General features: G+C 40.9%; 2 protein-coding genes across 4 annotated transcripts; one reads left to right on the top strand and one right to left on the bottom strand.

Annotated features, from left to right (window-relative positions):
• Nucleotides 1-43: 43 nt before the first annotated feature.
• chadlb (chondroadherin-like b) lies at nucleotides 44-7695 on the top strand. The gene is made up of 11 exons (XM_031748811.2): nucleotides 44-146; nucleotides 1751-1918; nucleotides 2315-2509; nucleotides 2637-2792; nucleotides 2909-3054; nucleotides 4597-4878; nucleotides 4977-5187; nucleotides 5729-6002; nucleotides 6077-6489; nucleotides 6573-6739; nucleotides 6972-7695. The coding sequence occupies exons 2-11, from the start codon at nucleotides 1751-1753 to the stop codon at nucleotides 7279-7281; spliced, it is 2322 nt and encodes a 773-aa protein (XP_031604671.2). The 5' UTR covers nucleotides 44-146; the 3' UTR covers nucleotides 7282-7695.
• Nucleotides 7696-8746: 1051 nt separating this feature from the next.
• Nucleotides 8747-20470, bottom strand: l3mbtl2 (L3MBTL histone methyl-lysine binding protein 2). 3 transcript variants are annotated; one of them, XM_031748881.2, is made up of 18 exons: nucleotides 20332-20470; nucleotides 19172-19595; nucleotides 18981-19086; nucleotides 18765-18898; nucleotides 15828-15903; nucleotides 15389-15468; nucleotides 14950-15067; nucleotides 13703-13837; nucleotides 12571-12659; nucleotides 12199-12445; nucleotides 11674-11741; nucleotides 11299-11403; nucleotides 10595-10742; nucleotides 10414-10496; nucleotides 10057-10291; nucleotides 9444-9509; nucleotides 9218-9352; nucleotides 8747-9124 (listed from the first exon to the last, which is right to left on the bottom strand). In XM_031748881.2, exons 2-18 carry the CDS (start codon nucleotides 19520-19522, stop codon nucleotides 8829-8831), a joined length of 2472 nt encoding a protein of 823 aa, XP_031604741.1. In that variant the 5' UTR covers nucleotides 19523-19595; nucleotides 20332-20470; the 3' UTR covers nucleotides 8747-8828. The 3 variants fall into 3 exon arrangements, with proteins under 3 accessions (XP_031604741.1, XP_031604742.1, XP_031604743.1); XM_031748882.2 differs by lacking the exon at nucleotides 9444-9509; XM_031748883.2 differs by lacking the exons at nucleotides 18765-18898; nucleotides 18981-19086; nucleotides 19172-19595; nucleotides 20332-20470 and adding an exon at nucleotides 16676-17132.
• Nucleotides 20471-24020: the final 3550 nt, after the last annotated feature.

Below are 24020 nucleotides of genomic sequence, written 5' to 3'. Positions count from 1 at the left end.
GGAGGTGGAGGTAGCAAAGGAGCAGACGTGAAAGAAGGGGATAGACGGAGTTTGTTTTGGATGGGGCGACAAGCAGGGGAAGAGCGGCGGAGTTCGTCATAGACTGAGGGACCAGTAGCGCTCTGCAGCTGGACGGAACCGCCACGGTGAGTTTGTGCGTAAAGGGGATTCCTATCATTGAATGTCCGGATTTAAAAGTATTACACACATTCAAACGATTGTAATGGTGTCCGGGAAACACTTAAACAGGCCGGAACGGTTAATACCCGATGCTCAGGTATTTAGTCCTGTATTTTGTTTTGCGTCAAAAAGGAAAGTATCGTTTTTTAATAGCGAACCTTAGTATTTTTTTGTTATAAGCACTTGACTTGAACAAATGTAACCTGATATCTACACAAATCATATTCAGATTTTTTGTAATGATCGTAGTTTAGGCTAAATCAGTGTCTCGGGGCTGTACAGTGCCTGCTATGTCGCACTGCCCGGTGGACAGGCGTGTATTTTCAGGGGAAACGCATTTTGGCACAGCCACGGCAGAGCGAGACAGTGCGCCTTTGTGCACGGCCGGTGCGGCTGCTCCTCCACGGTTTGGACCTGTTGATCCCCGGGGGGACGAAGACAAACAGCCCGAACTGAGGAAATTCCTTCCTCTCTAGTTTCTGGGCCTCTTTCTGTTCAGGTGGTTGCTCGAAGAAAATATGAAACTAGCAGTTTAATTCTTTTAAAACGTGTGGTACAGCTTCGTTTCCCTGCTGCTTGAGATGACACCAAAAGGAAGAGTTTCCAGTTAGTTCAGTCTAGAGAGGAGAGTTTGACGAGTTAAAAGGTCAGATTTTCACATATTTTCAACCTTTTATACCAACCTTATCATTAAACTTGACTTTAAATGCACATAGCAAATAAGTTCATGAATTTGCCGTTTGTGTTGTGCGGTCAATGGTTTCTTTAAGGTCACAGTTTTAACAGAAAAAATTAGCCATAGCATACTGCACGTGTCCACATTTCCAGAGTCCAAACTGTAGAGTGTGGAGCTCTGAAGCTTTTCATGTCCGTTCCTGTGGATCAGCACTGTTGATCCAACATGGGAATGTGGTTTTAAGGCATTCCAGTGAAGACTACGGCAGACCAATCTGACCAAATGGCATTAATCCCCAAGGGTGCAGAAGGGTTTCTCTTTTTTTAAATTACCTTCAGCTTTGGAAAAGGAAAAAAATAACTGAATGACACACAGCTTTTTCTCACGGTGTCCGAATTCAGTGATAATAACATTTTTTAAAACTCCCTCTGAGAACGGCATTCCTTATGATTATACTAACCATGTACAGTTTTCAAACTTTTTGCAGGCTAAAATAATTATTCTTGGTTTAATGAGAATCTATTACAAAAACATCTCTTGCATCAATAACACTTTGATGCAAATCTGTCAATAAAAATGTGCTTAAAGTAGCAAGTGTAAAAAAACAAAACAAAATACCTCTAAAAGAAGTTGCCCCTGTAACTCATATATTAGTACATTAACACTATTTTTTATCCAAATGCATATAAATTAATGTTGAAGCTGTCAACATGAACAGAAAACTGGAAAGCTGTATGCATGAATAAATTATCTATTATGGTACATCACCGCTAAAAATAAAAAAACAAAAAACGAATCAGTGGTAATTTGTTGGCGTACGTGCACCTTAAACATTTAGCATTGCAGTTTGACATGTGGCCAAACTAAAAGAGTGAATTAGGGTTTTCCCTACAGATGGACCTTCCCGTTACCTTTTGGATTCTGCTGATCAGCCTGCTGGTCCACTGCGTCCCTGCAGTCCAAGCAGCAAAATGCCCACAGCAGTGTTTCTGTGACCAAATCCAACTCACTGTGACCTGTGCCAACAAGAACCTGACCCAGGTTCCTCCTGCTGTTGACGAGGTATCTATAAACATATACACTCAGTTTATAGGTACACCTTTCTAGCACCAGGTCGTATCCTCTCAGATTCAACAAGGTCCTAAAGCATTCCAAACAGATTTTGGTCCATATTAGGATGATAGCATCACACAGCTGCTGCACATTTGTCTGCTGCACATCTACGATACAAATCTAGATGGAAATGGTTAGCAACAACACTTGGGTAAGCTGTGGTGTTTAAACAATCCTCAAAAATCGGGTTGTTTAAACAATTCTCTGTTGAACAGGTGTTTATTTCGAGGCGAATACAAATTTTAATACCCCTGTTAAAGAATGATAAGGCTTGGGCTAAACTTCCCAAGCTGTAGTACCTATTAAATACTTATTATTACCCTCTAATATATAATCTCCTTATAGATAACAGTCAAACTGGACCTTCGAGGTAATGACATACAGGAACTTCCCACTGGGGCTTTCATGCACACCCCCTACCTGACTCACCTGTCGCTGCAGCGCTGTAACATCCACAAGGTGAAGGAGGGGGCGTTCCGTGGCCTCGGTCGCCTGGTCTTCCTCAACCTTGCCAACAACAACATTGACATCCTCTACCAGGTATTCTTAGACTTAAACCACATATATCCCATTGTCATTTTAAGTGGTTTTTAAAAACTAAAATTAACTTTGAGAAGTCTACCCAACCATTCTCAGTGCAGTCCTGTGTTTTTTTTTATGATTCTAGGAGTCATTTGATGGTTTGTCCTCGCTAAAGCAGCTTATTATTGACCGTAATCGTGTGGAAGAGATCCAGCCTGGAGCGTTCTCTCAGCTGGGCTTCCTCAACCTGCTCTCCCTCTCACACAATCAGCTGGTTTACATCCCTAATATGGCATTCCAGGTACCCACACTAAACCGTCTGTACAAAATACTTCAAAATGGAAAATTTAAAATATTTTAAAGAGATGCACGTCTTGTTGGAGCCTTAAATAAAATGCCAGCTTCCTTTGCTTTCAGGGCCTGCAGAATATCAAGTGGCTTCGTCTTAGTTACAACTTTCTAAACTACCTGGACACTGAAGCCTTTGCTGGACTGTTCACACTAACTCGTCTCAGCCTGGATCACAACGAGTTACAGTTTTTCCCCACTGAGACCATGACCAGGTGAAGTGAGAGGCACCATCACTCAGCATGGGGGCTAAATAGGAATCTCACACTGGATGTAAATCTAAACAAAAACTAAAATCCAATGTGACAATTATGACATTATAATTAACAGCAAAGTACAGGCCTTTCCACACAATACAGGTTCTTAAGCTTTTTCTGGCATTCTCGACTTCCGAAGCTGAAAAAATGACACATCTTTCTCTTTTTTAATCATTGATTACCAATAATTAAAAGAGTCCAATTTGTATCACCTAAAAAAAAAGGGACTAGCATCAGCAAAGTCTCCAAAGACTCCACCCCACACTTTGAAAACTACTGTCAAAGACTGTACATTAAAGATGGACATAGCTACTGTGAATCACAGTGGGCCTCAACCTTTGATATTTTAGGCATTACAACGTTGGTTTGTTTCTACTGGATGTGATGATCAATGGGTTGAACTGACTGAAAAACTTAGGACACCGCATGAGTTGTCAATCACAAGGTGGCCACACCCTAAAGCAATGGTTCCCATTCTTTATCCAATGTTCCCCGATAGTCTTGTCAGAGTCAAAAAAAAGCGCTTTCCTTCACTCTTCAACACATTCTGTGTTCTTGAGTTCAAATGAACTCCCATTCCTTGATTTGTGTTAGCTAACTGTTTCAGTCGTACACAACAATTAAATTACTTCTTTTAAAATGGTAAGCTAATAGTTATTCACCGCCTTGAGCGGACATTCTTGGACCCGCCTCCAAATTGTAACTTTTAGGGGCTTTTTGGGCAACGTTCCCTGAAGGTTACTGTTTGTTAGGTTTAAGCTACGGATCAGTAAGCTAGTCAATTCCTTTGCTTTAGATAACAATTTCAACTGATTGCCTGTTATGTTTTTGCTGTTCTGTTAATGACATCATGTTTACAGCATGTTAAGCTGCTTATCCATACCTATAGCCATTAATTTATCAGTTATCCATACTTTTACTAAGTTATTTTAATTTGGTTTTGTTTGTTTGTTTGTTTTGTTTCTTTAACTGTTTGACCATTATGTATAAATTAATATTATCTTCTGCAGAGCAGACCATTGACTCATTAGGAAAGCATTTTTAGAGAGAGAGGTGTAGCGTCTCCCCCTGCTGGTCATTACAAAGGATGCAGATTTAAGGTTATTAGGCCTCAAAGGTGAAGCCCGGTGGCTTCACTCTTCAGTATAACAGGGTCTATCCATCATTTATGTGCTATCTATTATCATTTATAAGTTATGCTGGTTAAGTTTTTTTTAATTAGGCTTTCCTATTTCTAGATAGAGAAGAAAATAGAAAATCTTTAGGTTTTAAATAAAGTCATGAGCTGTATGATATTAATCAGTAGAAAGAACAAAAGGGATTCAATTGATTGTCAAATCCCTCTCTCACAGACAGTATAGTCCCTTGTCTGACCAAACTTCAACACAATGGACAGAAAGTCATTTGTTAAACTCAGACACCCGATGTCTGTGTTGACAAAGAGTAATAAGAGTAATAAGCATTGTTCTTATTTCCTGCCTTGTTCTTTTCTGCATCCAGGCTGCCAGAGGTGACTCGTCTCGATCTCAGCTACAACCCCATGACGTACCTGGGGGAGGAGGCTGTGTCCATGCCCAAGCTGACCCACCTCTTCCTGGACCACATGTCCCTGCAGGACCTGGTGAACACAGCTGTTTCAAAATCCCCCAACCTTATCCACCTGGACATCAGCAATAACCAGCTGCGTGTCATCCAGCCCTTCGCCGAAGGCTCACCGAAGCTGTCCCGTCTCAACCTGGCCGGGAATCCAATCCTCTGCAACTGTTACCTGCGTCCACTCAGGTACGGCGGGTTTTTGGTGGTCATGTCCTGACAGCTTCAGGAAACGTCAGGGAAGTGATCAGCACTTTGTTCTTGTTTTCTATTTTTTCCTACTGCAGAGAGTGGGCTATCTATAACAAAGTGAAGCTGATGGGGACTTGTGGAGGGCCATCCCATCTTTCAGGTGAGAACCTGGATGCTGTCCACCCTCCTGAGCTGAGATGCCAGAGTCAGGAAGACATCATAAAGGAAGAGGAAGCAGTCAGGATCATACCACGACCCACTGAAGAACCAAACAAGGTCAAGTGTCCTGCCAACTGTGCCTGTGAGGTGAGTGTCACTACTTTTTTGTATATTTATATTTCATTTAATGCCTTCCATATTTTCCAAGCTGAGTTTAACCTCTTTACCTGCTTTTGCCAATGATAGTAGGGTATAGTTGAACACATTGAGGAATACACTGGATTCTTGATTAGGTTAGAAAACCAATGCCACCAAAGTCTGTAAAACTAGCGGTTGATTTGCCTTTTTTCCATGTTCTGTGTTTTTAATCTACCAGTTAACAGCCTTCAAGTTCATTGATTGAAAAAGGGCTTTTTTTTCCTCTACTTTGGCTATGAATTTAAGCTAAGATGGTTCTTTGCTGGCTGAAGTTTCAAATTTAACATACATCAAAATGAATCGGTTCTTCTAACTCTTAAGTGTTTCGTATTTGATCAGGAGTAAAGAAACAACACTTTTAAAATCCAAGTTACTGTTCTGATTGTAGTTAATCTTTTTATATTAATGTAAGAAGCTGGAGAGTTTCATACATACACACAAGGTTGAAGCGTTGGTGAGCTCTTCATTTCCTTTACCTACCTGTCTACAGGCAGAGACACACCACTCTTCATGTGAGAACCGTGGTCACACTAAAGTGCCTCGCGGTTTCTCTGCCAGCACACGTCTCCTGGACCTGCGTGGCAACCACTTCCACTACATTCCCAGCAACAGCTTCCCCGGTGTCGCCCAGGTCGTGTCCTTGCACCTGCAGCGCTGCAAAATTGTGGATGTGGAGGGAGGGGCTTTCAGCGGGATGAAGGGACTGATATACCTGTACCTGTCTGAGAATGAGCTTACTTCCCTGAGCCCAGATGCCTTTAAAGGTCTTTCACTGGCAACGCTACATTTGGAGTAGATGTTCAGACAAGATCCAAACTCACTTGCTTTTGTTTTTAAGGTCTCCCTAAGCTGACTTACCTCCATTTGGAAAAGAACCGCTTCACCAGCTTCCCCAAAGGTGTCTTCAAACTGGTGCCCAGTCTGCTCGCACTTCATCTGGAGAACAACTCCATCACCAAGCTGGAGCCAGGTATCATGACGGGGGCTGAGGGTTTGAGAGCTCTCTATCTCACCGGGAATGCCATTGTGCATGTGTCGCCCAGGGCTCTTTACCAGGCAAATGACTTGGACACGCTTCACCTGGGAGGAAATAAGCTCAGGGAGGTGCCCACTGAGGCACTGAGCAAGGCAGGGAATCTCCGAGACCTCAGGCTGTCTGGAAATTCAATTCGTTGGATCAGATCGAATGCTTTCAAACCTCTGGGGAGGTCACTTGAAGAGCTGTACCTCGATAACATGGGACTGGAGAAGGTGAGCGGGCTTTGTGCACTCTACAAACGTTTTCATATGTAATGTAAATTTTTTTCAAACTGATGTGATCACTCTTGCCGCAGATGTCGCAGAGCGCCCTGGCAGGACTGGGTCCTGGGTTGAGGAGTCTTTTCTTGGAGGGCAACCAGCTGGAGGAGGTCCCTGACTTCCACCCACTCACCGCTTTGGAGGTCATCAATCTCGCTGACAATCCTCTAATGTGTGACTGCCCCCTACTGCCACTACGCATGTAAGACAGCTGCAAGTCAACAATGTAGTTAAATAGCCCTGGGGTTTGGACGGTGAGAGATTGTAGTATGCGGAAATGTGTGAATGTTGGTCATTATGGGAACAAAACCATTTCCAAAGACGCATCTTTATCTGTTAAGATTAGCTTTAAGGTCCACATATTATACCATTTGGCTCAATAACATTAAATAACTAACAATAGTAACTAATTTGGATCTTTTCTTTCTATCTAGGTGGATTGAGAAAGTTAACCTGAAGGTGCGAGCCACCTGTGCCAATCCACCTGAATTGCGGGGTCGGAGGGTCAAGGATGTCCACGGGTTCAAAGCCTGCCCTGGTGGAGAGAGTCTTCCCTCTGCCCCTGCTGTCACCTCAAAGCCAGCAAAGGCCCCCAAGGCAACCAAACCCAAACCGATGCACCTCAACGGCCATCGGCAGGTCAAGATGCTCAAGGTCAAATCCAAAATTCGAGGGAGTCCAAACACAAAACAGGGTGCAGCAAAGAAAGCTGCTAAAAGCACAAAGAGACGCAGCATGCCCTGAAACTCCCGCCTTTCGGCGTTGCATCCATTCTGGCGTTCTGTGCTGACGTTTTAAAGTCAGAGCTTCAATACAAACATCAGCACAGCACAGAACCAAAGTTTTGAGGTTAAACACTGAACTGAACTGTCCCAGCTGCAGGAGTCGGGCTTTTTTTCAAACTAATCATTCTTGCTGTCTTAGCACAATGTTGAACAACAGTATAAATTCTTTGTACGGTTGCATTAGTAAGCTATATCATGTTAGGCTTTAACTTTTATCACCTTAAAAGCGCTACAGTCAGATATTTGTACAGTACTAGTAGTTTTGCCACAGTACATTTTAAATCAAGTAATTAAGATTTAAACTTTGATTTAACGAGTTTATGTTAAAATTGTAAAAAATTAACTGGACAAACTAACATTTTTAATACAAGGATTGTTTTTAGTACTTGGATGAATGTATGTAGCATTTGGCTGATTCTGAACAGAGTATGGGCCTGTATAATCCACATATCATTGTCCTACTTCTATCAGCGGTCACATCATCAATAAACACTAGTGATCGCTCCCTGGTTTCCACTGGCAGCCATATTCATGCCCATACCATCACACTGCCTCCACCACGTTTGACATAGGATGTATTCTTCAGATCATGAGCTATTTCTCTAATTCTCCATACCTTTCTTATCACTCTGGTACAAGTTAATCTGTCATATGTCGTCCCCGGCGGCATATGCACTCTTCTCCAGCACAGTCTAATCCAGGGGTGTCAAACTCCAGGCCTCGAAGGCCAGTGTCCTGCAGGTTTTAGATGTATCCTTGATCCAAGACAGCTGATTTAAATGGATAAATTACCTCCTCAACATGACTTGAAATTCTCCAGAGGCCTGGTAATGAAATAATTATTTGATTCAGGTGTGCTGACCCAGGGTGATATCTAAAACCTGCAGGACACCGGCCCTCGAGGCCTGGAGTTCCCCACCCCTGGTCTAATCTGTTCTTGCTTCTGACAAATTATTTGGACAGCATTTTGTATTTTTATTCATGAGGATATCTGTTGATGGTAGAAGGATTCTTGGCTTGGTTAGATGTTGTGAAGTAGTTTTTCCTAACCAGTGAAAGAATTCTCCAATTCTCCTTCAGGTGTCTTTCGGTGTTGCTGAGGTGGCCAGTAAATACATTGTTTTTAGGAATGTACCCGATTGTTGTTTTGGCCTTTTATATTTAATAGTGCATGTATGATGGAAAATAAGAAAAAAAGCATAAAGCATTGCTTTGCTTAGCCTACAGTTGAGGCTCGTTAACCTTCACTGCAGGCTCACAACATACTCAAAGTTGAAAATCATCAAATCACATTTAGATAATATATTTAAAAAAATACTGCAATTGACTGTATATTTACAAAAGGATCTATCTGGATATAAAACATTTAAAAAAAAAAACTTGTCTGAGATCATTACAACCCAGGAAGACTTTCAGAGTCAAAATCTTTTTGATAAAGTCTTTTTTATTTATTTGTTTAATTCTTTTTTCATTGGAGTGATTCAGCTATATTGGTTCTTTTATTCTCTATGATTCATCCATGGTACTGTCGTCTTCTTGGCTCAACTCCTCTTTGTCCATTCTTTCATTTTCACTCTGATCAGTGTTGCTATCACCGGTACACCGGTCTTCAAGTGACGCATCGTCTTCGGCCACGTCTTTAGTTTTACTTTGCTCCGTCTTCTCCTGTTCTACATTATCCAAGCTGCTTTGCTCTCCCTCTTCTTGTTTGATTATGCACACAGAGTCTTGCTGAAAGTTGTCTGGGGGCCTAATGGGGGTCTCCGTTTCCATTTCCTCCACTTTCACCTTCACTGCAACGACTATTAAGACACAATTAAGTCAGCAAATTTACCATAATTGGCAACTAACATGCAAATGAGGAAAAAGTGACTCGTTTGAGAATTGTCTCTTACTCTCCTGCTCCTCTGGCTCAGTCTTGGGCTGGATGAGTGGCACTTTTGGAGGAGTGCTTTGAGGACTTTCGGTGGGTTGATCAACACCGTCTTGAGCTTGGTCCTGAGAAAGCCTCTTTTTTGTGTGCTTCTTTTCTACAAAAAGCAAAGAAAGGCGATCATTCTCATGTGTCAAATAAGACATTACAGACACAAGACTACATATACTTTTCTGAATAAAACCTACTCTTTCTCCCGAAAGAAAAGCGCCGGCATTTCTTGTTCCGCACCAGCTGCTTTTCAATTAAGTCAGCTAGAAAACAGAATGAAACACCAGTCACTTTGTTTCCCACTCAGAAACATCTGTGCATCACTCATCAACCAGTCACTTCTATCTGTGACAGTTTAAGGCTGGAGCTTAGTGAGTGTAGTGAACTGTTGCTGTATTTAAAATCAAAATTGAAGCGTAAATGCGCTTAAAGAGCGCCTTTTACGCTAATTTTCAGATTTTCAGACTTTTGTTGTTGTACACCACTAGGGGAATTTGCATTATTCATAGCCCAAAATAGTCCTTAATCCTGAGCTGAGGAGCTTTGGCGCAGATGTGTCGAGGATATGTGCTTTCACTGACATCACACAGATCCAAGATGAGAAAAAAACTGAAATGCAGCATTTAGAGGCGTCTGAAGCCAAGCTTTTGGCTCATGGGGATTACCTCATCATACTCTGACCTTATCTATTGAAACCTTGGCCATTAATCCCCTTTAATCAGAACGCCTCGGCACTCTTGCATTAACCCACATCACTTCAGTGCTCTACATGTTGCTTCATAACACAGTGTTACAGTCAGCTGTATTTACCGACTCCAGGAGGTGACTGGAGCTGGTAGCCCATGAGCTCACACCAGCCAACTGGGTAGATGTCTGGAGACTGGTGGTCAACCCACTGGTCAAACTCATCCTCCCAGCCGTCAAAGTGGATGAGGAGAAGGCGGCCGACACAGCGCTTCACAGTGGCCACGCACACAAGCCGTGGCTCCATCAGGTCCACGGCCTCCAGCTTCATGTTGGGGGAGAAGCCATGACCTGGGTAGTCCTGAAATAAGTGTCATATTTATTAGTGTTTTTACATCAATAGATACATTTGAAAAGAGGCCATCCTGTCCTATTAATTCAACTTATAAAATGTGATGGCAAGGTCATCCTACAAGATCTTACAGCATTGAACAGTCTCACAGGTGCAGCTTTTGCTTTGGTCTCCTCCAGGTACTTTTCCCAGGTGAAGGTCTGAGCATCGTAACCTGCCAGGAAATGCATAAAGCGACAGGAAATATATAGTGAAGCATTTCAGCACCAGCAGACAGGTTAACCTGCAAAATAAGAAACAGAAAAACCATACCTGGAGGTACAGTGAGAGGGATATTGTTCTTTTTACAGAAGTTAATTGGAAGAATGCCGTGAGAAGAAGCATGGTAACAAAACCAGTCTGAGCCATTGTTTGATATGGTGCCATCGATGCCCACCATCAGGTACCCATCAAACAGCACCTGAGAAAAAAGAGGAACAGAGTCAGAGAGAGGAAAACCAGCGGTAGAGATACAATTTCTACAATCCAGCTGTTAGGTGGAGGAACACACCAACAAGAACCCGCAGCGGGTGGAGAACTGGCTCTTGTAATGCTATGCTGAGCACAACAAGGCTTCAGGAAGAAGAACCAGCTGCAGACCGAGATGAAATCAATTGAAACAGTCCTCTCTCAAGGCACTTTATATTTTATGGTAAAGACCCTAAAATAATACAGAGAAAACCCCAACTATCAGGAAAGAAGACATGCTGTGGAAGACAGCAAGATTAATAATTTAATGCAAAGCAGTGTATAAACACAGTGCACGTATGAAGGAGTTAATCCACACGATGAGAGACCCACTAAAGAAGCAGCTGATTATACTGCTGAGTTTACAGAAGATACCCCTGTCAATAGCTCATTTATGAGCTGTTACAGTTACAAGGGGATCTAAATCTCTGGGAAACACCAAACCTAGGTGACAGATGATGAATCAAACAACAAACACACATAAACACAGTGAAAAACAGCTGCCTTACTTTGTGTACTGTGGCCACACAGATACTTCCCAGGTTGAGCGGGTCAATGGCCTCCAGCTTCATTCCTTCTTCGAAGAAAGTTCCCTCCATGTAGGTGAACCTCGGCTGAGGACAATACATCACATTCATGTAAAACAGTGAAGAGGTAAGGCTTAAACTTGAACTGAAATTAGCATAAGATTAGTAACAATGATGAATACTTCATCCTGTGATTTTCTAAACTACACCACAATCAAGTGCAGATTTACTGCTAACCTTATAGTACACTTATACCTTTGGAATACAATAATTCACAAAGGAAGAAATAAATTATTAGATCCATTAACTGAATTCAGGCTATGACTTACATACGTTAGTGTTCATATATTTCCTTACCTTTTTAAAGAGCATGAACGTACTGTCAGAATTGCCCTTCAAACTACTGGAAGACTCCAGATTGTTTGCTATAAAAATAAGAAGGTTTCATATTTTAATCTACAACAAATCTGGAGGAAAAAGCAAAGTAATCTTCTACCACCAGCACAGTACATGACACATTTCACAAAATAAAAATCTTTAAAATCATGCATTTAGATCAATATCTGTGCAGTTTCATGTCACAAAAACTTTCCCTGTGGTTACAAATAAAATTATCCACACTCCCAGTGTTATGCTGAGGTCCAGTATCCTTTTCTAAAATCCGAGTGAGTCTCCAAATATTTCTTTCCCCTTAAAGTTTATTAATCCTGTTCATATTAACTACTTAACTACAGGGTTAGGGTAGTTAAGTAGTTAATATGGTCGACAGAGTTTTGTTCTTACTGCTGACTGCTTGGTTTCCTACATCAAAGTTAATTCCTTTTGTTCTGTGTCACACATCTTCAGCCTCCGCTCCAGTAGACAACCCGTTTTCATCCTTACCAGGCGCTTTGATGTCATGACCCACTTTTTTGGACCAGCCTATCGGATGCAGGAGGGGACTCCATATGTGACACCAGAAATCTGAGATCATGTTCTCAGGGGCGTCACTTTGGTCCGCGTACACCAGGCGTACACGGCCACCGATGTTGGAGTCCACGATGGCGACGCGTGTCCGGCTCACGTATTTGGGGTCCACCACCTCCACGCGCATGCCCATCCTGAAAGAGTTCTTCATGCTTTCTGCCAGCTGGGATGAGGAAAAGCGGGAGGGTGGCAGTGACAAAGATGCTGATTATGTGCTTAACTCAGCGACTTTCCATTACACTCTTTATAAGTATGACACACAGGCCAATTCATAACATCAGGCAGTACCTTCAGGTAGAAATCAACAGGCAGGGTGTGGGCCCCCACCAACCTCTTCATCAGATACTCCTTCCAATCTGGGATGTCCTGCTTCAGATCTACATACATGCAAATCGCCAAACAAGAAAAATCTCTTTGTGGTTTATTCCCCAGTTATTTTTCAGATTACATGTTACACAAACATTTTAGTCGTAGTCTGCATTCTCTAGAAGGTATTCTCCTTTTCTGCTCCATCTTACAGGACTTATAGCTCTCTCAGTTAATTTCACTTGCAGACTTTAAAAAGTACAAATGACCTCATCACTGGGAACTTTTTCCTATGACTGTTGTAAACATAACAAAAATAAAAATTGTCTTATTTTATTGCTATTTTATTGTTGTAATTTTAATATGTTTGTCAGAAACAGGTCCCTTTTGTAAATGAGACATTGAGACTACCTGTATAAATAAAGGTTAAATAAAAAAATAAAAGTATGACATACAACTAACACATTTAACCTAAAACCGTATAAAGGATAAGATGAATTTCTAGTTGTTAACAACAGAAAACAACACATTTGTCACTTTTTAGATTTTTAGGATTGTTTTCTGCTGCTCTTTTTCTCTACTCAGTTTTATATCATCCTCCATTTACATTTCTCTGTCTTTTATCATCTGTTAAGCTACAGGCAACACGTCTTTCTTCCATTTTATCTGTACTTTATATTTTAGTTATTGTTTGATCTGCTAGTCGAAAAGTGCATTACAAAGACTTCACTTCTTCTTACTGACAGGATTGTTTGTTTATTTAATTTGTTCCCCACTTGCTGCATCGATCCTTTGTTGTCTTGATTTTGCGATATCACCTTAACTACAAATCAAACCGGTGAAATTACTCAGACAGAAGCTCTTGTCTGTTTGAGTCATTCATATATTCTCCAATCACAGAGCTGATGATCAGCATTCATTCGTCTGGTCAATGACCACTAGTTCACATTATGACTTCAGATAACTCGCTCATCTGCTCTTATTCTTTAGAGGATTTAAAGAATAAATCAAATTACCTTCACCAAGATCAACCAATACTGGATGAAGCAGTTGATTTAGGACCAAACAGAGCACAGGCACCATTTTTAAGAGCAAACTGAATGTGAATCCTAACCTTGTGGGGGTACCAGCAGCTTGCTGGTCATTGCGCACCATCCGATCGGGTTCAGCTCTCCTGAAACAAGGCTGCACCAGAAATCATGGCTACTGTCGTGCTCAAAGCCTTCATATCTCAACAGGGCTTTGTATCCTGCAGACAAGAAAAGAGAGGAGTTACTTTCCTCCCAATGTTGCTACTTTACCAAAATATATTTCACTGTGTGGAAGTTAACATCCTGAACTGTTCAAGGCAAAAAAATGAGGTCTAACTGCTAAGCTGGATGAGCTGATGCGACAGATCAGTGAACAACTAAACAGAATCGAGCTCATGCCAAGAGCAAACTAACTGGCAGTAATAACTGACCAAACTTAGCCTGTTAATGCATAACTATCATTTTACAAATAGCATATCACATTTGGATGCATCTGACGCACCAGCGTCAGATGTTTTCTGCAGACACCGGCTGCTTCATCAGAGGAGAACAGCTATGCTAAAAGAATACAGATAGCCACACCATTTGTTGAGGCACTTTTCACTCTGGTACAAACTATATTGATACCAATTTATTCCCAGTCTTTGGTATAAATCTGTAGACAAAACTCAAATCAATGGTCACTGAAACTTAAAATCTGCACGAATACATTCACTAGTCTGATTTGTTTGACAGCTTTACCCCAACATGCCTCCACAAAGCCTCGTTCATCACGCGTTATCTTGGCTTGCACAAAATTTCATAATATTATGGATTTATTTACAATCAGTTCTGATCGCAACAGAACACTGAACAAATGCTACAGTGATTTAAATGATAGATTCAGTCATCTGAGCAAAAAAGTAAGCCGCTATCACAGCGTTAAACCTGAACTGTGCGCTATATGATTGCAACAACATAAGCGGTTCACACATTTACAGCATTTGCTGCTGTAAAGAAGATGATGATCTCTTGGGGGGGTAAGTGCAACATTACAAAAATCTGCCAAAAGATTTCTTTAAGATTTTTTAAGTGCTCCAGATATCGTCTCCAGTCTCATAACACAATTTCTTCTGGTTATGAATATGGTGCATTTTATATTCAGCACCATAAGAAGTACAGCAAACCAAGTTTTAAGCTTTGCAAGAGGTAAGATGTAATAAGATTTGGGTCTAGCCAAGAACAAAATTAAATTCACTAATGAAAAATAAGAAAATAAATGTAACATTAATATATAAAAATAATTTGTGGTTCATTGGGCTGTTAACTGTTTGCAGAAAGATGCACACACCTGCAATCTGGATAACTGTAGCAATCCAGTAGACTTTACTGGGGAGGATAGCGTTCGTGTTCAGCACCTCCACTTTCATCCCCACGGTGATGTCATCCCACTGGGCACACAGGGGAGCCTGTAGGGGGCGAAGCCACAAAATTCCTTACAGATCATCTGTGTGAAGCATTTTATGTACTCCCATCTTATTTTCCAGCATTTTCAAGAGAAACTCCATTTTCTGTTGTTTTCTTCTGCTGATGACACCATGAAAACAGCAATTTAATCCTAAAAAGCCATTTCAGTTTCCCTTTATTTGATTATTAACTCAGTTCCCTTAACTGTTAACATCGATGGTAGAACAAGGTTTCCACAAAGGTTAAGAACAATCTGTCTATGATGATAAAATCTATACGTTTCTTAGCTGTAAGTCTTTGTAAGAACTGCAGAACGGACTCACGTGTCTGAAGCAGGAGACAGACGCAGCCAGAGACGTTTCTCTCTCCAAGTACATGGTCCAGTCAAAAGAAGCAACAACAGCTACACAATGGAAGGAGACACAGAAAATAACTCTTCAACAGCAGCTTTGTATGATTAGTAAATTCAAAATAACCCTCATTTATAATAAGCTCTGCCTTGCTGTAGGCCTTCAGTTCATGTATTGTCTGAAACAAGCTCTTCTAACTTGACCTTCTCTTTTGGCCGCCTTCTTTTCCTGACTGGCTGCCCCTCGTAAACAGAAGGTGGTCGCCAATATTGCATCTTGTGTCAGTTCGTTTGCACCAAATTGGAAATCTCACGAAATGTGCAGATTGCAGCAGGTTAAGTAGGTTGTGTTAAAAAAAAAAAAAAAAAAAAAAAAAATCATTCATGCAAACAAGCGTGCTCAGTGAATTCACCATCAACTCCGGTGGGTGCTGGAGGAGCTTTGTTCACTTTATTCAGCACAGTAGCTTTTTTCGTTGGAGGCTTTCCCTGAAGAAACAAAGAGGGGGGAAAAAAATATTTGTTAGAGCCTCTTAAGTCCATACAGTTGGCATAAACCGTGACAGAGCATGGTATAAGTCACAATCAGATAAGTGCTGTGCAGGGCAACAAAACACTCTCTGCCTGCGCTATGCCTCTAATGGCACACTGAGGTGCTGTCTGTCAGCAAAACTATGCAAAGATGAATTTCATGAGTTTTGGACAAGGATGGATCATGAATTTCAATGAATACTGAGATCACCTGTAAAAACTCAAAATTGAATACAGGCCTTTACAGAGGATCTGCTCTCCAGGTACCCTTCTCTTCGTCCTTATGAAAGTGAAGAGAAGGCTATGCAGCAGCTTTTGGAAGGTCAAACCACATTAAATGGGACATTTGCTCATTTGCAGTTCTGTATTTTTTATTTTTTGGCATCACTAGAGCGGTAATTAAAGAATTCCTTATTCATCTTATTCTGTGACCTTTGCACATTCATTCTCTAAAAAACCAACCAACCAACCAACCAACCAACCAAACAAACAAAAAAACAACAACACAAAAGCTGTTTTAAGTCCTCTCTTCTTAACAACAATCGTTTTAAAGTAACTTTTTTCTGATTGGTTGCCCTTTACAAACAGAAGGTTTGAACGATATATGGGTGTGGCATCTTCTGCATCATACAGAGCCAAGAGGAGGAAAAACAACATCTGAAAACAAAGGCCTTAAGCCTGAGCTGAGAGCCATGGGATGTGGGGTTTCAGTACAAATGTCCTGCCTCACCTGTCTCTGCAGCCATGTATTTGTAGGGTGGTCTTCCTCTGAATAGTGGGCATGTGTGAACTGCGCGGGGACGGCGGTGGGTTTAAGAAGCCGTCCCCGGCGGCTCGGTAGGTTCTGCACGTCGTAGTAGTCGTCCGGCTGAAAATGCTTCTGGCACACGAAGAGTTTGCCGAGGACGTAACGGGGGGTCTTTAGGTCCATGTTCAGGGTAAAGAGCCATTGTCTCAGCTTCTCCGAGTCGCTGAGTGGAAACCGATGAAAGACGATGTTTGGCCTTTTTATGGTTAAGCAGGTCTCGACGCAACACTTGTGAACCATTTCAGTTTTTAGGAAACAGGGAGGTCTGTACCGAGCTAGGAAAGACGACGTAAGGCCAGGACACAGGCTCACACGTCCCCGCAGAGGTATTTAAGTCCGCGGTCTTCTTCTTCTTCTACTTGTTATTTTTCTGCAGCGCTCACAGGTAAAAAGCCTTTTTGCGAATACTGCCACCTTGTGCTCGATATTACTAATTATGGGGAAATAAATTTGCTTAAAAGTGCCTAAAAATTACATGTAATACTTTGCAGGTAACTACTCAGGTCTGTAAAGGCGTTCCAGATATTTTGTGAATGGTTTTTATTCCGCTTTGAGTTTTTGTTTTTCACTTTAGTTTCGGTTAGCTTCCAGAGTGCTACCGCGGTCAGCACTGACGGCTCACAGCAGGAAGGTCCTGGGTTCAAATCCACCTTTCTGTGTGTAGTTTCCATGTCCTCGCTGGGCTCTTCAAGCACTCTGACAGTCAAAGACACACACATTAGGTTGACTGGTGATTCTAAATTAGCCGTAGGTGTGAAAGGTTGTCTATATCGCTGTGTTGGACCTATGATAAAAAGGTGACCTGTCCAGGGTATAACCCTGCCACTGTCCCTATGCCACCTGGGATAGGTTCAATCACCCTGTGACTCTGAACTGGATAAAGGGTTAATAAAATGCATGCAAAACAGCTGTAATGCTTCAGATAAATACACTGTACCTTTAGCTGACTGCTTTATTCATGAGTTACATTTATAATTTAGATTTTCTGATACGTGACGTGTTTAAAAAAATACAAAATTCTGTATTTGGTCGAGAAACCCTTTTTGGCAGGTACAGTGGTAAGATGTTTCTTGTAGTTGGTCATCAGGCTTACACACATCCCAGGAGAGACGTTGGACCACTCCTCCTTATAGAAACTCTCTCAATCCTTTAGGTTTCTTGGATGCTGCTTGGTAATTCTAAGCTTCAGCTCCCTCCACAGATTTCCTACAGGACTGAGGTCTGAAGACTCGCTAGGCAACTCCATGGCCTTAATGTGCTTCTTCTTTAACCACTCCTTTGTTGCCCTGGTTTTGGGTCACAGTCATGCTGGAAAACCCATCTTCAGTGTTCTGTATGAGTGTAGGTTCACATTCAAGAGCTTACGGTACATGCTCCCATCCATTGCTGACTCAATGCGGTGAAGTCGCCCTTGTATTCCTTGCAGAAAAACAGCCCCAGAGCACAACGAATCCACTTCAATGCTTGACTGCAGGGATGGTGTGACCATTCATTTCTTTGGAAGTGAACAAACTCACAAATTCAGCAGGGGATCAGATAACTATTTCCCCCACGATAGACACATAGCCAAAATCCCAGAAAAAAAAATAAACATTTCATAGTTTCAGCTTTTAAAATGAGTGAATTTTCTGCGATTGATTTTAGTTATTTTCAATAATTCAAAGATTTGTGACATTTGTTGGACAATGAAAGTAGCATGCTGGTGGCAATCAAAGTCCAAGACAGAAGCCTGCTGAAGCCGTTCATGCATTTACTACAGGATTTTAGATAATTCTATGGTTTTTGAAACAAATTAAAGCAATTCTACACCTGTCTGAGCTGCTGAGCGACACACTCACGAATGGAAAAACTAGTACATCTCTTTGCCCAATCCGGTGACACTGACTGTGTCAAACTCCCCAGATGGAATATTGAATAAAGCAAGGCAGCTAATTCAAACTGCTCCTCTGGTGCTCCCCAGTGTTCAAAAATACATAAATAAATTTATTAAAAAAGTCAAACTCTTTCTCACCTGCAGACGTGCTAGAATGGATGACTTCTTAGAGTTTGATGAATAGGAACGAGAGCAGGATGTACTGCAGAAGCGCTTAGTCTTTGAATAGAAGTTGTTGATATTCCCGGTTGTTCCACACATCTCACAAACCACTGTGGAAAAAAATGCAATCAAAAAAGTTTTTTCTTAATGTAAAACATTATGAACATTGTTAAGAGTGCAGGTGCACCTCACCTGGTCGCTCGTTTAGTGCCTTTAACTCTCCTCCTGTCAGATGTCGTTCTTTACCTCTTTCATTAGTATCTTCACACTCTAGGGGTGCCATTTCATTGTATCCAGCCTATGAAGGAAATAAACAAACATCCCACCTGTAAACAGCAGGTGTAATACCCCCCACCCCACAATCCAAAATAAGTGCTACTCACACTTATGCTTTGCTCGCTTGGTTCAGCTGTAATGGTCCTGTGTTGGATAGAAGGCAGGCAGCTACTGCAGCCCGCGCCATTGCAGGAAGGACAGTGCGGACGGACAAACACTGTAGGAGCAGCTCCTGGCCTCAGCTTCAGAGGCCCCGATGCCAGTCTGGGTTCAAAGTACTCCTTGCCAAAATGTTCATTGCAAAGGTAAGAATTGGGTGTGGCAACCCACTGCATGCGGGTGCGCTGGACCTGCTTCTCCCATTTCCGAAACTCTTCAGGGTCCTTGGGGAATTTAAACAGGGTTACACCATCTTCAGTAGTTTTTCCACATCCATAAGCCACACAGTGGTAAGGCATCCTCGGAGCTTACACCATGACCACCTTTCATGGATCCTTTCTTCTTCTCAGTTGTGCTGTTTTGTTCTCTGAGCTGTGCAAAGAAAAGAAATAACTGTATCTTCCAACCAGAAGTTGGTTTTCTAATTTGGCACAACCTACCTAAATATTGCTGCTGACCATTTCCACCTCACTGAAAACAGTGTACACATCTTCTGATCACTGCTTCCAGCAGGATAACACACCATGTCACAAAGCTCAAATCATCTTAAATTGGTTTCTTGAACATGACTGTACTCAAATGGCCTCCGTAGTCACAAACCTGCAGTAACTGTGTGGCGCCATCATGTCAATATGGACCAAAATCTCTGATAAATGTTTCCAGCGTTATGAAGAATAAAGGCACTTCTGAAGGCAAAAGAGGGTCCAACACACTACTAGCAAGGTGTACCTAACAAAGTGGCCGGAGAGTGTGTCTTGGCTCTATTTGCCTGATTAGGGCATTTTCTGCATTGAAAAACCTACACTAAAATAACAGGAAGCTTCGCATTTTATTTTATCTGTAATGTCGACATAATGTTTAACAAACACAAGACAGTGAAACATGACAAACAGAAGTTTGTCTTGAAAAGGCGGTCCTTTCATCATTGTTATTATTATTTCTAATATCGCCGTTAAAGCAAGGTTACAGGTGACTGCTTCATAAGTTGAGTCAAAACGTATACAGTGTAACTACTGTACACCAAAGCTAAATGATAACAATGCTAAAAGTACATGTGTGCAGTTATGAAGCTGCACTTTGCTCGTCATGACTTCAAATATGTACTTACGGGAGGTAAGTGAATGCTGGCACTCAGTAAAATGTCTCTTAGGTGTACAAACTGATTTGGGTATCAAATTTTAATGTAGCTTCATAGTTGCCCGGTACTGTAATGTGGTCGCTCACATTTTAGCGTCATTTACTTACGCGTGGGCAAGGAATTCTGGGAGTTGATGTTTTCACGAAAATTGGAAAAAAGTCGCTATCCTGGTCACAAATAAGTAATTTTAGAGGCATTCGGGTGTTTGTACGCTGGTTTCACTCGATAATCGTTAAAATAAAATGTTACTAATTGGAGTAATGGCAGTAGAGTAGATGTTTTAGTGGTCTGCAAGAAATCGGTCTATGAAAAAGAAGTTTGCGGACACCTTGCTATTCAATAGTTAATCTTAAGATTTTGCACAGTGTGGAAAAATAAATAAACATAACCAGTGATGAGGCGAAATATACAAACTTCAGATTAAGTAAAATATGTTTTGTAATTTAGAATATTTAAAGCAACCGCTGCTGGGTTCAGCGCTGACAACAAATGGCAATACCTCTATGAGGCAGTCATTTTTTTTTTCTCTTAACATGTGAGATTTGTTATGCTCCCTTGCAACCCTACTGGCTTTGCAGTGGCAGTGTAGTAGACTTTGGGCGTTGCCCGGGCTTAATTGCTAGTTATCTGCATCACCTGACAAGGTGTGGATGAAGGCAGACTTCACGCTGGATGCTGTAATACTCTCCTGCTTGCAAGTTTCACCTTTGAATGTATAATGATTTAAAAACAAAACAACCAAAAAACCATGTGTTTCTGAAGAAATCTGGTGTCAGCCTTGATTTTGTGTTGAGTCAGTATTGGTGGGACATAACAGCTTAAAGGTTGACTGGTGAAATTTCTTGACTTTGAGTTGTGTTGCTCCTAAGTAGTGCTGATAGACAGCAAAAAGTATTTTTTGGCTACTGTACTTAGTCATATTTTTGCAAGAACTGCTTAACTAACTAAAGAGAAAGCACCTTAGAATAGAGGATCCATCTGTGCCTCTCAGAGCTGAAACATCTCATCATCAGCTTTTTGGAGAAGCCCCTGAAGAATCATTCCTCGTGGTGACTGCCCCAAAAGGAACCACTGCTAAACTAAATCAATAAGAAAAATAAAACTCAGAGGAATGGATTTTAGACCATTTGAATGTGATTTGGCAGTAGCTGCTGTGTCTTTATGAGAGGAAGAGTAGATGAAGTGATGATATTCACAAGTGTGGTTCCCAAAAGGAAGTATGGAGGAAGAAGAGGGTGACACACATTTACTTCAATCATAATAAACACACAAACAAAACCAAATATATAATGTTTTGTTTCTTAATCTAGACACTGTGTTCATCAAATGTATTCAGTTAGGGATGTCTTGATGAACAAGATATTTTGGCAGTTACAGGTACAGCTGCTCTGACACTGATGATAGATTTAAGTTTTGGGAGGCTTGGAAATGTTTAAAATTAAAAATTATATTAATTCACTTGTATTTACTTATAATTTTGACAGCTGAGAAGTTTTGTTAAACCACATTAAAGCAAAGTCATGTTTAAAAAAATAAAATTTGCTTAGGACTGTATGCAGTCCTGTGAAAAACTAAGTATACCACTACTGCTAATACAGAAATGAACAGGATAAGTAGCAGTCAGGTTTGCTACTTGATTAATTGATCATCCATAAGATGAGGTTTTGGTAGTTCGCTAGTCTGGATCATTCAGGTGAGTATTAACACCATGCTAGAGTCCTCTCGGAAGTGGATGTCCCAGCAAAAAAAGAGAAACTGCAAAAAATCCTAAGAGCTACATCTCAGCCTCCAGCATGCTATAATTTAGCATGTAGCATGCTAAACTATAAAGTTTGTCGCAGTACAATTAGAAAAAGCCTGAAGATGACTGTGTATGGCTTATTTGGAAGGGTTGCCTACTCTCTAAAAGTAACATAGAAGCAAGGCTTAGGTTTGCAAAGTTGCATCTGACCAAATCACAGACCTGGGACAATGTCTTTTGAACAGACAAGACCAAAGTGGAGATATTTAGTCATAATGCACAGAACCACATTTGACCAAAATGAATCTCAGCATATCAGCACAAACACCTCACACCAGCTGTCAAATGTGGGGTGATGATTTAGGCTTGTTTTGTACCCACCAGGACCTGGGCACCTCAACCATGAACTCCTCAATGTACCAAAGTATTCTAGAGTCAAACGTGAGGCCATCTGTGCGACAGCTAGCTTGGCTTGGCTCAAATTGAGTCATGTAACATTACAATGATCCAAAGCACTCCAGCAAATCTACAACAAGTATCAGAGTATTGGAGTGAACAAGTCAAAGGCCAGACTTCAGCCTGACTGAAATGTTGCACCTTAAGAGAGCAAGTGAGAGAAGAGTGAGCCAAAATTATTCTGTAACAATGTGAGAAACTGACAAAGTCATACAGAAAGCGTGCATTTCACGTTATTGCTGCTAAAGGTGGTTTTACAAGTTGCTGAATCATGAGACGCACTTAGTTTTTCACAGAGTCCTATGAAAATGTTCTATTTTACAAAGGAGTGTTTGAGAAAAGACATCATGTCAGAATAAAATCTAAATACTTGGAGCAAAGATTTAGAAACGGACATTGCAGCAGAAGACTGGAAATTGTGTTGCAACTGAAACAGTGAATTCACACCTCAGATTAACACACTGTAACTGGTAAATGCGAACATCTATCTAAGTCTTGCAGAATCTAACCACAATAAAATGACTAAATGCACAAAGACTGAATGTTACACTCTGGATTAGACAAATGATGCCACACCTTCTACTCAAAAGAACAAACACAAGGAGATATGAGCAATATCCGAAAAGTTTTAGGGAGCTTTCTTGAGCTTTGTGATCGGTATGTAAGGAAACTGGAGAGAATTCTTCTTAAAGGACACAATGCAAGTGTGTCCTTTAAAATGTGTTGACAGTTTTATTGTGGAACATGATGGTTTGGAAGCTACATCTAAAATAGGACCAGTGAATTTGGTGACCCTGTGACCTGATCGGGCTAATGAACAATTTGTTTATACTTGATAACAACTGAATGTAATTGGAGGAAAATTTTGGACTTTGACTTTTCTACAGAATATTAAACAAGATCTAATCAAGTTTTCGTGCACTAATGTAAGTGTACTCAAATTGCCGCTAAGACTTGGTACTTTAACGTACTGTAGTGCCTGCTGTTTTGCTTCATATCAAACGTGCAATATTATAATCTTTTAATCCCAAAGAAAATGTAGGTAATTAAATATGTAATCTAGCTAACATTAACAGATGCTGATGCCACTAGTTTTGCAGTAATATGAAAAATGATCAAATGACCACACTTAGAGAATATTCATGAGATTTTTGTTGTTGTCGTTTTGCTTTGGGGTTTTTTTTAGCAAATAGGCAAACCACAGATCTCAAACTAAACTATTTTTTAATAGCTGAACATACTGACTACATTCCGTATCTTGCTTTTTCTTACTTTTTACCTATCATATATGTATACTGCATATTTTAAAAGAACTTTTTTTTCTTTGCATGGCCACATAGCAAAGAAACAAAGATGACTATGATTCTGATTCATGAAACATACCTGAACAAACTTAAAATGGCACATTCTGGAATTGCAGAAGAACATTCCAGCTATCAGAACATCTGCCTTACTGTTACCC

This window comes from Oreochromis aureus, linkage group 8, assembly GCF_013358895.1.
Source record: "Oreochromis aureus strain Israel breed Guangdong linkage group 8, ZZ_aureus, whole genome shotgun sequence".
NCBI classification, from domain to species: domain Eukaryota; kingdom Metazoa; phylum Chordata; class Actinopteri; order Cichliformes; family Cichlidae; genus Oreochromis; species Oreochromis aureus.
This window is presented reverse-complemented; position numbering and strand designations above follow the sequence as displayed.

Bases quoted from the DNA above. Each gene is read 5' to 3' on its own strand.
- chadlb (XM_031748811.2), top strand. From the start codon at position 1,751: ATGGACCTTCCCGTTACCTTTTGGATTCTGCTGATCAGCCTGCTGGTC. The intron at 2,793-2,908 runs GTACCCACACTA...CTTTGCTTTCAG, and splicing joins TCCCTAATATGGCATTCCAG to GGCCTGCAGAATATCAAGTG. The intron at 5,188-5,728 runs GTGAGTGTCACT...ACCTGTCTACAG, and splicing joins CTGCCAACTGTGCCTGTGAG to GCAGAGACACACCACTCTTC.
- l3mbtl2 (XM_031748881.2), bottom strand. From the start codon at position 19,522: ATGCCTTACCACTGTGTGGCTTATGGATGTGGAAAAACTACTGAAGAT. The intron at 15,904-18,764 runs GTGAGAAAGAGT...TTGTTTCTTCAG, and splicing joins CCATTCTAGCACGTCTGCAG to GGAAAGCCTCCAACGAAAAA. The intron at 10,743-11,298 runs GTAAGGCAGCTG...CTTTTTTCTCAG, and splicing joins GTGTGGCCACAGTACACAAA to GTGCTGTTTGATGGGTACCT.